General features: G+C 48.9%; 1 protein-coding gene across 1 annotated transcript in view; it reads left to right on the top strand.

Moving 5' to 3' along the window:
* The first annotated feature begins 4,332 nt into the window (after window positions 1–4,332).
* FBP2 (fructose-bisphosphatase 2) overlaps window positions 4,333–13,535 on the top strand; it is a 53,153-nt gene continuing 43,950 nt past the window's right edge. The window contains exons 1-3 of the mRNA XM_001495721.5: window positions 4,333–4,953; window positions 9,035–9,197; window positions 11,525–11,617. Of these exons, the coding sequence (XP_001495771.1) occupies window positions 4,784–4,953; window positions 9,035–9,197; window positions 11,525–11,617 (426 nt within the window). The 5' untranslated portion in view covers window positions 4,333–4,783. The remainder of the gene's footprint in view (window positions 4,954–9,034; window positions 9,198–11,524; window positions 11,618–13,535) is intronic.

The following is a 13,535-nucleotide window of genomic DNA, read 5'->3' on the forward strand; positions in this document are numbered from 1 at the left end:
AAAGTGGATGTGCTCTGCGAGGACACGGGTGCCTACATGAAGCAGTTTACAATGGCATTCAGGGTTCTGTGCTCGGTATGTAGGCAGTATGGTAGTCCCATGTGGACAAATGTGCAGACATTTTTTTTAACATTTTTCTATAAGTGCATATTTTTTTGCATTTTTACCTGATAGCATTGTTTCTCATAATGAAACTTTTTCTGATTGAAAACTTTACAAAAGCATGTGTTGGCATTACATGAGAGAGTGTATGGAAAGAATCTGGGCAGGTTTGCTAACAAAGAATGGTCGCTCAGCTGATCCTCTAGAGTCACATTGCAGACCCTTGCCTTCAGGGGGAGGGCCCTGACACGTGAGCAGGATTGCCTCAGCTGCTGGGAGGGTCTGCGTGTCCTGATCTCCTTAGACTCAGGTCTGTGAGCATCTCCCACGCAGCATGGCAGGGCATGGATAGCTCTGTGGGCACCATTTATCCCTGGCACTGAAATACGTGTGAGCTGGGTGCTCCTCTCCCCTCCTCGGGGCTTTCACCACAGCGGCTCTATTAGTTTACACCGTGTTGTGTGCCCTGGAAGAACTCTGGCATTTGCTGAAAGGTCATCAGCTGCAATTTTAGACCATTGGGTAACTTGAACTTCTAACGTTTAAATGTAGCTGCAAAGGGGTGTGATGGCTGCACCCAGTGGTCAGCCGGGGCCGGCTGGCGGCAGAAACAGCAGACGCGCCCCGGATCCCCTTATGGACGAGTAGTTGATGGATTATAAATGACACCAGCCAATACGTCTCCCTCCTAATCCCCAAAGTATCCAGCCTTTTGCTCATTCTTAACCTCCACAGCATGCTGGGCACCAGTGCTTCTCCTGGGAGCTGTTTTGAAGCACTGGTTTGTTTGTTTGTTTCACTTCCAATCTGTTGTGAACTTTTATAAAACCTAATAAAAAGAATTACTGGAAAGGCCAATGAACACATGTAAAGATGCTCAAGGTCACTAATTATTAGGGAAACGCCAATCAAAGCCACAATGAGACACCATTTCCCCCATTAGGATGGCTATTATCAACAAAACAGAAAATAACAACTGTTGGCAGGGATGTGGAGACGTTAGAACCCTTGCGCACTGCTGGCGGGAAAGTGAAATGGTGCAGCCACTGTGGAAAAGGTGTAGAGGTTCCTCAAGAAATTAGAGTTCCCACATGACCCAGCAATTCTACTTCTGGGTATATACCCTAAAAAATGGAAAACAGGAACTTGAACAGATCTTTGTCCAACCACGTTCACGGCAGCATTATTCCAATAGCCAAAAGATAGAAGCAGGGGCCGGCCCTGTGGCCGAGAGGTTAAGTTTGCGCGCTCCGCTTCAGTGGCCCCAGGTTCAGATCCTGGGCGTGGACCTACACGCTGCTTATCGAGCCATGCTGAGGTGGCATCCCACACAGAAGAACTAGAATGACTTACAACTTGTATATACAACTACGTACTGGGGTCTTGGGGAGAAAAGAGAAAAAAGGAAAAAGAAAAAGAGGAAGATTGGCAACAGATGTTAGCTCAGGGTCAATCTTCCTCACCAAAAAGCATACCTAAAAATAAAAGGTAGGAGTAACCCAGGTGTCCGTTAAAGGATGAATGGATAAACAAAACGTGGTGTATCAGTACAACGGAATATTATTCAGCCTTAAAAATGAAGGAAATTTGGACACATGCTGCAACGTGGATAAACCTCAAAGACATTATGCTAAGTGCAATAAGCCAGTCATAGAAGGACAAGTATTGTATGATTCCACTCATATGAAGTACCTAGAACAGTCAAATTCGTAGAGACGGAAAGTGGCGCAGTGGCTTCCAGGGGCTGGGGACTATGTGGGAACAGAGAATCAGTGCTTAATGGGCACAAGATTTCGCTTTGGGAAGATGAAAAAGGTCTGGAGATGGATGATGGTGATGGTTGTAGGACAATGTGAATGTACTTAAAGCCGCTGAACTGTACCTTAAAAATGGTCAAAATGGTAAAAAAAAAAAAAAAAAAAAAAAATTACTGGGAAAATGAACTAAAAAACAAATAATTACAAAATATAGGCCCCAACTGATTTGTGTTAGATGGTAATTTCATTTCCATTTAAATTATTTTTTTTGTTAAACATAAATTACATTTTAATAAATATAATCAGAACAAACGCAACAGAAAAATTGCTATAGAAATTTCTAAATACTTTCAGTTTTTCTACTTCCCTTGTCATGGACCAGCACAGTTTGCAGACTGTCCATGATTCTCTTTGTATTTTGTTTTACAGTAAAATGACTTAAAAAATGTACCGTTCTATGAATTTTAACACATATAGATTCAAGTCTTCATCACCGTAATCAGCATATAGAACAGTTCCATCAGGCAAAATACTCCCTTTTCCGGCCCCCTCCCCACCCCTTACCCCTGGCAACTGGGGCCATTGTTCTCTGTCTCTGTAAGACTATGAGACTGGCTGCTTCTGCCCAGCACAATGCCTTTGAGTTTCATCTCCGTGCTACGTGTAACAATAGTTTGTTCCTTTTTACTGTTGAATAGTGTTCCACTTTATGGATCTACCACAGTTTGTTTATCCGTTCACCATTGAAGAGCATTTGGGTATTTGCAGTTTCTGACAATTACAAACAGAGCTTCTGTCAATATTTGTGAATGGGTTTTTGTGTGAATGTACGTATTCATTTCTCTAAGAAAGATGTGAGGTCCACTTTGAGTGGCACTGTTTTGTACCATCAGGTGGGAAAACCTTAATCAAATGACAATGTTAGACTTTAAAGGGAACCTGGACACCGGTCAACCAGGCCCTCCTTGGTCTGGCAGTCATTTACTGGCCCGGAACTCCTCATCTCCAGCCACTGCTCTTTCTATAATCACGTCCGACGAATCATGGTTGATCTGTCATGCAAAAGACAAAAACTTAGACGGGGCAGGATCAAAGAAAGTTCCATTCCACAGGCGTCGCAATTCCCAGAAGCTCTTGGAAAAGAAAAAGACAGTTTTCTGGTTTACATCCTGGTGATGTCAAAATTAAAACGTTCCAGCAGAGCTGCTCCTCTTCCAGAGCTGTATCTCCCAGAAGCCTTCGCACGAGCCCACGCACAGAGAAGGAAGCCTGTCACAGCGTGGTCCACCTGATTGTCCACCCTGGGATGCAGGCCGTCTCTCAGGGCCCACACAGATGTGTTTCCAATGCGTTTGGCTATGGCAGACACTTGAGATGGTTGATCCAACACCAGTGCCCAACTCTTGCAGCAAGAGATGACCATGTGATACAAAGCTGGCCAGTGCGCCATTGGTGCAAGTCTGCTGGAAGCAGGGAGTGGGGTGTTTCTGGGGAAATTTTTCTTTCCTAATAAAAAGGAACTGATGTGGTTGAGCTGCCTTTCTCCCCTCTTTGGGTCTTCAGCATGGACGAGATGTTCAGAGCTAAAATGACAAGCTTGGAGGCAAAAGCCAGCTGACCAAGGATTACCAAGAAGAGACAGAGTGGTTCCCAGCGGAACCTGTGAAGGGCTCAATGCATGCCAGCAGCCGCCTCCTAGAGAATTCATGAGAAAATGTGAGATAAATGAACTCCAAGATTTAAATCACTCTGAGTTTTCTATTACTAGCAGCTAGACACATTCTAATCGAAATAAGTCAAAGGAAAAAAATCAAATTACAGAGCAATGTGCACGTTCTACTATTTTGTAAAACGGAATTATATATGTATACATAACAGTTATATATACAAGAGAAATGGGATGTGCCAGGCACGCCTATCACCTTTCATCCTCACAACCACTCTGTGAGGTAGATGTTTCATTGTCATCTCCATTTACAAGGGGAAACTGAGGCTCCAGGAACTTTCCTAGGTGGTACAACTGGCAGATGACTAGCGTGGGACTCAGAGCCGGATCTGTTGGCCACTAGAGAAAGTGCTTGGACCACCCTATGCAGACCACCACCCCCCGCCCCGCCCCAGCCTGATGGCACCTGTTACCAAAACAGCGCCCCCCCCCCCCCCAGCTCTAGTGGTTATTTCTAGGGAGTGGGCTGGGGGATGGGCAGGTGGCGAGAACTTGCACTTTTTCTTTATACTCTTCTGTAGTGTTTCCTATATGAAAGTGCAGATCTAGAGAAACTGATAAAATAACTCTGGTGCTAGGCTCTGTGCTAGCAACACAGCCTTTTTCTTCCAGATTTGGAGATCCATTCAGTCATGCATGCTTTTTGGGAATAAAAGCATCCTTTTCAAACTTATGTGAAAGAACTCTGGCTCAGAGGTCCCAGGATTGCCACTATTTTATGTAACCCTTACCCCAGATAAGACGTCTGCCAATCTGCCAGTTATATGACTACAGGGAGGTCGGGTTCTGCAGCAGACACATGCCAAGGATCCTGAGTCCTTAAAGAAGAGAGTTTTATGGATCATCTTTCAATAGCTAGATTTCTCATCTCCCACCTGTTAGTAAATGACTGCTTCTTAGGATCTTTAAAGAGAAAGGTTGATCAAGAGAAAGAAGGTCTGTGTTTCTGGGCTGCCCGTTTCTATTTACAGCTTGCTTGTGGCCTTGGCAGCCTTGAGAACCAGCCCTCGCTGGGGAGATTTCCTTGAGGGCTCGCCCAGTTATCTCAACCACGTGGGCTGGAGCACTTTTCCTTAAAGGTCCTGGCACGGCCAGCACAGACTTCTAAGCAGCTCTGATACGGAGGAGCCACAGCCCTCAGAGATCAACAAGGCTTTCTGCAGGGAGGAAAGAAGGATTTGAAAAATTCCCCGCCGCAATGACGGACAGAAGCCCCTTCGAAACGGACATGCTCACGCTGACCCGCTACGTTATGGAGAAGGGGCGTCAGGCCAAAGGGACCGGGGAGCTCACGCAGCTGCTCAACTCCATGCTGACCGCCATCAAAGCCATCTCCTCGGCCGTGCGCAAGGCCGGCCTGGCCCACCTGTGAGTCGGGGGCGCAGGGCCGGGCGCGCGGGCCTCCCCGACCCGCAGCCGCCCCCGGGGCGGGTGTGCGCAGCGCCGCAGGTGCGGGTGCCCGGGCGAGAAACCGCAGGGAAAGCTGTTTGCCTCTGTGCCCTGGAGGGAAGTTGTGTGTGTTACTGTCACGTGTGCTGTGATAAAGGGTACTTTGACATTTCGAGAAAGAAACAAAATACTCTGAGACACGCTATGGAGAATATATATATATATAATTTTTCCAGTTGCCGTGTGTTTTAATAACAAGCCCAGTGGCTTGTGACCTTAAAACACACACTGAATTATCATGACTTGTATTTGCATTCTCCCTGGCACAAAGAAACCGCAAGGAGACTTGAAGCGTCTCTTTATGCCCTTTGCGGATATGAGCATCTTATAGGCGGAACCTGTGCCAATACGTTAGGAGCGGGGTCATTTACAAAACAGATGACTTCCCAGGGCCGGCCCAACCTCTCCTCTCTCTCCAGCCGAAGGAGTCTTCTGCCGGCCGCTTTTCAAAGTTTCTCTTCTGTGTCTTTCTTTGTCTTCCTCTCCACTTGGTGCGCACGGAGCTGGGAGGGGCTGGGCCGGGGGGAGGGGACGCAGAACACCCTTCCACTTTGTTCTCCTTGGTGCTTCATCCACGCACAGAATGACAGATTCATGCTACGGCTGCTGGTCGGCATGGCCAAGTGTGCAGCTTAAGTTTATGATAAAAAAAAAAAAAAAAAGCAGTCTTTCTTTCGGCTTCCATTTCATTGTAGTAATTTCACTGGAGGTCTTCTTAGAGGTTGAAAGCACCTATTATTAATTATTATTATTATGGCACCCAAATGCACAAATAACAAAGTCCAAAATTTAAGATTTTTTCTTAGCAGGTTAGTGTTTTAACACAAAAAAATGTGATAGCATTATATCACAAGATGTCATTATCACAAGATAAGTATGGAATTTATTGATACAAGGTTTTGTGATGCAGTAATGGGATCCTAGTTAAAGATGCATTCTGACGGCTTTCCCCTTCCGTGTGTTGCTATAACCGTCTTATCACCTCATTTGGCAACAATGGCCAAGCTCTGCTTTTAAGGACCTTCATGAATGTGAGGTGCAGCCATTTGCTTCTGTCCTGCTCCTGCCAGGTGATGGGTCCTGCTGAGGGACACTACGTAGTGGCTTTGCCTCCCACTGTGTGTGGGCCCCGCGGTGCTTGGAGCGGGTTCCTGGGAGTCCCTGTTGCTTGCTGACATCACAGTATCGTCCACCCACCCTAATGGGCGCCTCCTCTGTGCGGGACGTCCCGCTAGGCAGCAGCGCTTGCGGTAGGGCTGTACCAATAAGCTGCAGAACGCTGCCTGACTTTGTGGCCGTTGAGCGTCCAGACGAAGTGGACTCAGAGATTGGATAATTAAGGGGCTCATCTGACTTGGCTTTTTCTACCATGTGATCATGGGCAATGATCTATTTTTGCTAGGACTTCATCTTCCCCATTTATGAAATGGAGAGGACACTAATAGCCCCTAACTCCTAGGGTTGTTGTAAGGCTTAGTAAGTCCACGTGATAATCATTTCCACAGTGCCAGACCCGTAATAAATGCTCAGTAAATGCTCCTGATTGCCAGGGTTCCAAGCCCAGACCTGGGGCAATTTGCCGGGAAATGTCTATGCAGCCGCATGACCACTAGATGGCAGGCGCGGCCCGTGGAAACGAGACGGAGGCGCCGGCGCGTTCTCGCAGACTGAGGCGGGGTCCCCGCCCGGCAGAGGCCCGGGATTCTGCCAAGTCAGCCGGCATCCTTCCCCCGGCTCCTCGGCAACAGACGCCCAAAGCGGCAGCAGGAGAAGCCTATTGGCTGGCAATTCCTTCTTTCTAACAAGATGCTGAGGTTATTTTAAGAGGACCTGGGGTTGCTTCTCAAGTTGCTAAAAGGTTGAGTCAGTCCTGGAGCAATTCTGCTCCTGAGAGCAGAACGGGACTCTCACATATTCCTGCCACTTTCCCACTGAGGGGGGCTCAAGCCCCCCATTCCTTTGCTTCCTCTTTTTGGGAAGAAATCTCTAGGTCCAGGCTCGATAAATGCAAAAATGATCAGAAATTCTCGTGTTTTTCCTTCTTCCTTCTCCGCTCCTTGCTGTAGAAAGAAGGGAATGCCTTGCCGGAAGCCTCTCCATGGCTTTCCAGCGTCAAGATGGTGGGCCGTCGCCCCTCGGAACTGTCGGCAAGGCTTCAGTGTTAGTTACGGTGGTGGGAGACACTGTCCTCTGCTGGGTTGTGAAGCGCGCTTTCGCCCACCGCGTGACTTGGAGCAGGTGTCAGGCAATGAGATCTCACTGTGAATGGCCTTCCATTCTTTCTGGAAGGAGGGGTGTTGATGGGGGTAGACCCAGCAGGACGCCAGCACCTGGACACTGGTTGGGGATGGAGTAGAGGTGGGGTTGGAGATGTTGGGGGCTTTGCGAAGCACAGGACGTTGTGTTTCTCAGCTCTGCCCACCGCAGGCCTCCGGCGCCCTAGCTCGTCACTCTCCAGCCGCAGCTGCATCAAGATTCCAGTTTAAACAGGAGGATAGGGTTTGTGGTCCCTTTAGACTTCGACGCAAAATAACCCAGTTTTTATTGTTGCTGTTGTTTGCTTTTATTTTGAACCAGAAGGTACAAGCTTTGAGGCCAGGCTACCAGTGTTGTTTTCTAAGGCGGCTGGCTCAGCACTGCACATCCGACATCGCCTTGTGGGGGGCGTGGGGGCGGTGGGGGGGGGGGCTGTCAATCAGGGAAGAGGGTGGGAAGTGAGTTGGCCCTGCTTAGGGTAGCTCAGTGGTTCTCAACCCCTGGCTGCCTTAGAACCACCTGTGAATTCCTTCAGCCAATGAATGGCGCTGAAAAAAGGAGAGGAAAGGAAACTGCTCTCCTGCCTTCCTTTCTTCACAGGCCACTGAACACGCGCTGAGCTCTACTCTGCCCTCAGGCACTGTGGAGACAAATAGTAAGTCACAGTTCTTGCCCTTGACCAGCAGATAATCCAGCGGGAAAGACATTCCCATGAGCAAATTGTGAGCACTGTGGAAGGGATGGCAGAGGTGTGCCAGGGGTGTGGCAGGAACAGGAAGGAGGACCAGAGAAGCTTTCAGAGCAATTAGGAGGGTGGGTAGGAAAAAGCTGATGGTGCGCAGAGAGCATCCCGTGGGTGAAATGCTGTGAGTGAAGATGAAAATAGAGGAGCAGCTTGCTGGGTGCCGGTGGCCACAGGACCTTTGTGGCTGTTGGAATGCAAAAAGCTTGAGTGGGGTGATAGCCACGTGGCTCTTAGAGGGAAGATTGTGGGGGTGGGCAGCAAAACCGGGGGTCGGTGGTGAGGCAGGTGTGTGCCCGGTGGGTTCCAGAGGCTGAGATTGGCCGAGTGAGGGTGAGAGGGACAAGGGGCAATGTCAGTGGCCAAGGCCCACTGTGGGGAACGCGGGAGCTCTGGGTGAGGTGAAAGTCATCTGACTCGCATTTGAGAAGGATCCCCGACAAAGGGGAAGCAGAGACCTTTGCCTGTTGACACTGTAATACACAAAGCTGGGTAGAGTTTCGTAGTGGTGCTCTTTCTTGTGTGGCTTGGAAGGGTAGCGGAGAGCTAAATCCGTTGAGTCCGTCCTCAAATTTCCTTCTTATTCAAGTAACGCCAAACGACAGCAGGCAATTTTTAATGGGGCCCAGCAGGCCAGCATTTGAGGATAATCAACAAACAGTTGAAATTCCAGTGCTGGAAGGCGGTCCTGTACTTTCTGGAGTGCTGTACAGTTGTGGTGATGTGTCTGACTATGAAGTCTCGGTTCCTCGTCACCTCCCAGGCCGAGTGCAGGTCTGTGTGCGAGTAAGACTGAATTCTGCTTGCGATCCGGAGAACAAGGGACCATGACAGTACCCCTGAGGTGCGTGTGAGGCAGGAGGGTTAAGAATCGCCGCCATGAGACATGACCCACTTGGTCTATCTTTATAATCCGGAGCCTCCAGAGCCAGGAAAGAAGGTAGGGTCCACTGTGGTGCCCCAGCGTCTGGGCTGCCCTTCGTGACCTCATTGTCTTCTTAGGTATGGAATTGCGGGGACCGTGAACGTGACGGGGGACGAGGTGAAGAAGCTGGACGTGTTGTCCAATTCCCTGGTGATCAACATGCTGCAGTCCTCCTACAGCACCTGCGTCCTGGTCTCGGAGGAGAACAAGGAGGCCATCATCACGGCCAAGGAGAAGAGGGTGCGTGCGGGGCGGGCTGCAGTCCCCTCCCCAGCAGGTGGTGCTGCTGAGTCGGGAAGAATCTTGGGTTGCACAGCTTTGCTTTAGTTTCTGAGATTTTCCTGTATTGCTTAACTTTTGTTTGCCGGGAAGAACGGATTGCATACTTCATTAGTTGAAAGTCTTATGCTGTCTAGTGAAAAAAGACTCCCTAACAAGGCAGTGATTCATTCAGGAAATAAATCAGAGCAATTTACCAAAACGCCTAGTGGGTGGGGTTCATGAGTTTCACTTACTGTACTGGTAAGCAGGGCTGGCCTTCCGGGCTGGAAAATCATCAAGTCTGGTAAAAAGTAGAGTTCTAGGGAGAGCCACACTTTCAGCCTCTTCCTCTTCTCATCCCCACTTCCACGCCCCTCCCAACACACTCTTCCCGAAGGGGGCTGTGGTTGCAGAGATGTCTTCATGCCTGACGAACCGTTGGACTAATACGGGAAGAAATCACGAAGGTCGCACGCTCAGCCGTGATGCGGCAGCAGCTTGGTTACTGTAGGGCATGGCTGGGAGGGTCTGTATTCACTGTGGTTTCACGGACAGTTTATTTTTTTAAAGGTTGGCACCTGAGCTACAACTGTTGCCAATCTTCTTCTTTTTTTCTTTTTTTCCTTCTTCTTTCCCCTCAAGCCCTGCAGGACATAGTTGTATGTTCTAGTTGTGAGTGCCTCTGGTTGTGGCATGTGGGACGCCACCTCAGCATGGCCTGATGAGCAGTGCCAGGTCCGCTCCCAGGATCTGAACTGGGGAAACCCTGGGCCGCCAAAGCGGAGCATGCAAACCACTCGGCCACCAGGCTGGCCCCACACACAGTTTATTAAAGAGAGAGGTTTGCTGGCGGCCAGAAGATGCAACCCACGTTCAGCTGCGATGCAGTAACACAAAATAAATGCTGGCACTATTGGCCCTTGTTTTACATGTTGAGTGTTGGGGGCAAGGTGCCATTTCTTTATGATTAGCTGAAAGGACAGAAAAGGTCAAGCCAAATTTGTTAAACACCTACTGTATGCCAGGGACTGTGCAAAGCATTTTACTTGCTTCATGTAACTGAAGCTAAGTCACACCTATTATTTTCAACTTTCCGTTTCCACTGATACGACCCTCGATGATCTCTACAATCTAATCTGCCATTTTCTTTCCCAGCTGGCCTGAGCTACACAGGCCTTCATGCTGGTTCCTGACTACTCCACACGTGCTCCCACACCAGCTCCTTGAACGTGTTCCAGCATAGGCTAGATGCTCACCAAATAGCCATTGAATGAATGCACGCGGGAATGGATGGGCTGAATTGGATTATCCACAGGAAGAATGGGGAATTTCCAATTTATGGATTATTCCACTTTTTTGTGTGCCCCTCCCCCAGGTTGAGCAAGGGACCAAAAAAAAAAGAAGAACTAAAGCTCAACTTAAGCTAGGGCAGCCTCATTGGAGAGCCGGGGAAAGTCGTTTTAGTGGTGGGAGAAATGACTCCCATTTTACCTGATGGCTCATTACCAGCGTTTAATTACCCAGGAGACTCTGGTCCCCATCACTGACGTCCTCACGGGACCTTGCACATAGGAGGCTTGTAAAACGTATCTGGGCATTTCTTTTCATGGAATGGTGGCTGGGGCAGCCCGTGATGCTGGTGGGGGTGGGCGAGAGAGACCCGCCCGCTCTGCCTTCTGGTCTTCACAGCAGCCAGGTGGGCTGGACGCAGCAAAACCCAGAAGGGTATTTTTATTCTCCTGATGTATTTGTGCATACTAGCTGTCTTAACAAGACAGACCCAGAGGCCTGGAGACATTTTTCTGAGATTTTCTGAAGTCTTTCGGTGAAAGTGCTCCAAAATGAAAAAAGCCTGTCTAGGGAGAGGCTCAGAAAGAATTATCAATAAATCAATAACTGACACTGGATATGGATAGAGCTAGCTCAACTTTATCTTTTTTCCCTACCTCTTCCCAGACCTGGTGTCCTCTCATACCTCAGCAGCTTGAGGTCCCCAGTGGGCCCAGGTAGGAGGGGAGGGTGGAGCCAGCGCAGGTGCCAGGAGAGCTCTCTGGAGGGGGGTGGGACCCTGAGCGCCCCGCGTGGGCATCGGTTCATCCATTTCCGGGCAGGTGGGCCCTGAGCTGCACAGTTCATATGTGCAAAATGCTCTGCCCTCCATAAGTGACTGTGCTTTTTGATAAGGAAATCCCTTTGCTCTGATTGCTTTTTCACGCTGTGTTATCTATCTGCCACACGCGGCCGCTTACATAGAGTGTGTTGGTGCAAAGGCAACCTGATCAGATGGCTCCCCCTTCTGCATTTAGGGGAAATACGTGGTCTGTTTTGACCCACTGGATGGATCTTCCAACATCGACTGCCTGGCCTCCATTGGAACCATATTTGCCATCTACAGAAAGGTGAGTAGACAGTCTGATCTTTAAGGCCTCCTGCCTGGAACGGCTTCTAGAAGGCCCCTGGGCTGGGAGCTGCAAGTCTGCGCTCTGCTGCAGGCTTCTCGTTGGAAGAGCTGCACTGGCGATTTCCCCTGCCTTCTTCACAGCATTCGTAAAGCAAGAGGATAGAGGGTGCCTTGTGTTGAAAATCTGGAAGTGACACAAATGTCAGCATGGTACGAGGTTCCCCGTGGTATCCATCCAGTGTTACCAGAGACTTCATGCCAAGCCACGTAGTCCACACGTTACCTCAACTTGGGACCAGGCCTGCTCCAGTCAGGGTGGCTGGCCTGTGCCCGTGGGCTTTCAGGCAGAAGGAGGCCAGGGGCACTTGAAGGTTTCAAGGACTGTTCAGTTGGGTGACCTGCCCTCTGGCTGGTTTTAGAGGCCCTACTGTCTGTCTCCACAGCATACACTCTTTCTGCTAAATTACTCACAATCAAACAAATGCAGACATCACTTATTTTCTATCCTACCAATTTGGCACTAATTTCATAACGTGTGTAGTTAATTTTCCATGTGTGTCTCTCTTAGTGCTCCTGGATTATAAACTCAGCAGAGGATTGGGTATGCCCCACATCACCTACTGTGTTGTCTGTAGATATTGGTATTGCAGTAGATATTTCTGCTTGGCTGATGGTTGTCCAAAAAAGGGGGCCAGCATTTGATTTTCAGGGGCAAAAGCTTAGTGGGAAACTAACCCCAGCAGAATGTCTGAATTAGCCTGAGCGCTCCTCCTGAGAAGACAGCAAGGAGCGGGCGAGCGCTCCCTTCCTCCTGTCTCAGAGAACAAAATGGAAGCCAAGCCAGCAGGGGTGAGAGGAAACCTCCAAGGATGTTGCTTTCCCAGTCCGTGCTTCTCTTTTCTTCTTGTGAAGAGAGAGAGGAGATTTTTGCTGAGGGAGCAGGAGAGAACGACACGAGACACTTTCTCTGGTATCTGAGAGAGTTAAAGACGGAGATGCTGTTCAGGGTGAAGCAAAGATGAGGTCGGTGAGTATACGAGTTTGTTTCTCCTTTGAGGTACAGCTTAGAGGTCAAAATAAAGGGATAGCTGGCCTGATGTTTATGAGATTCTGGAAAAAGACACCCAGCTGTATCTTTGAGTTTTAGGTATTGGTTTTTTCCTCACGGCTAATGCTCTGTCAGGCACTGCCTCACCCGCCTGCAGGCACGCTGTTCCTGCGCCAGCCCTCACCTCCGCCGAGATGCAAATGCACGCACACTATCGCCGCTTTTACTGCCAGCAAACTGAAGCACAGACAAGGTCTGCAGCTCCATTGAAATCAGCAGGGGGCGCGTGGCGGGGCGGGGATTAAACGGACGCTCTGACGCTCTGATGCCACCATCACGGCTCTTCGCAGCTTCTCAAGACCAACTGGTTTAAAACAAGAGCAATGACGGGGAGGCTGTGCCTGTGTGGGGACAGGGGTCTATGGGACATCTCGCTATCTTCCTCTCAATTCTGCTCTGGAAAAATTGAGTCTTTAAAACAAGAAAGAAAAATATTATTATATATAATATGGGATATTCACACTTGAATTTACGTGACTTTGAACATGGAGATTTTGTCTTAAATTTTGAAGAAAACAGAGGCTTTGAAGCCTAGTTCAAATAACCGTAGATTCCCTTTCATAATATTTCTAAAGAAGGGGGGAAAATTTGAGGAACTAATAAACCTCTTAGAATGGAAATTGTGAAGACGATGTGAAGAGACTGCTTTGCGATGCTAAAACCAAGTGTAGTGAGAGAGCAGCTCACTTCGGAGACCTTAGGGGGGCTGGCACAGCAGCTGAGAACCTTGTCAAAACCAGGGGTGATGCCTGTTTCTGACCAGGACTTCTGTGATTCTCTGATAAGCATCAATATAGAAGTTTCAGGA

The sequence above is a fragment of the Equus caballus genome, chromosome 23 (genome assembly GCF_041296265.1).
Source record: "Equus caballus isolate H_3958 breed thoroughbred chromosome 23, TB-T2T, whole genome shotgun sequence".
In the NCBI taxonomy this organism is placed as follows: Eukaryota; Metazoa; Chordata; class Mammalia; order Perissodactyla; family Equidae; genus Equus; species Equus caballus.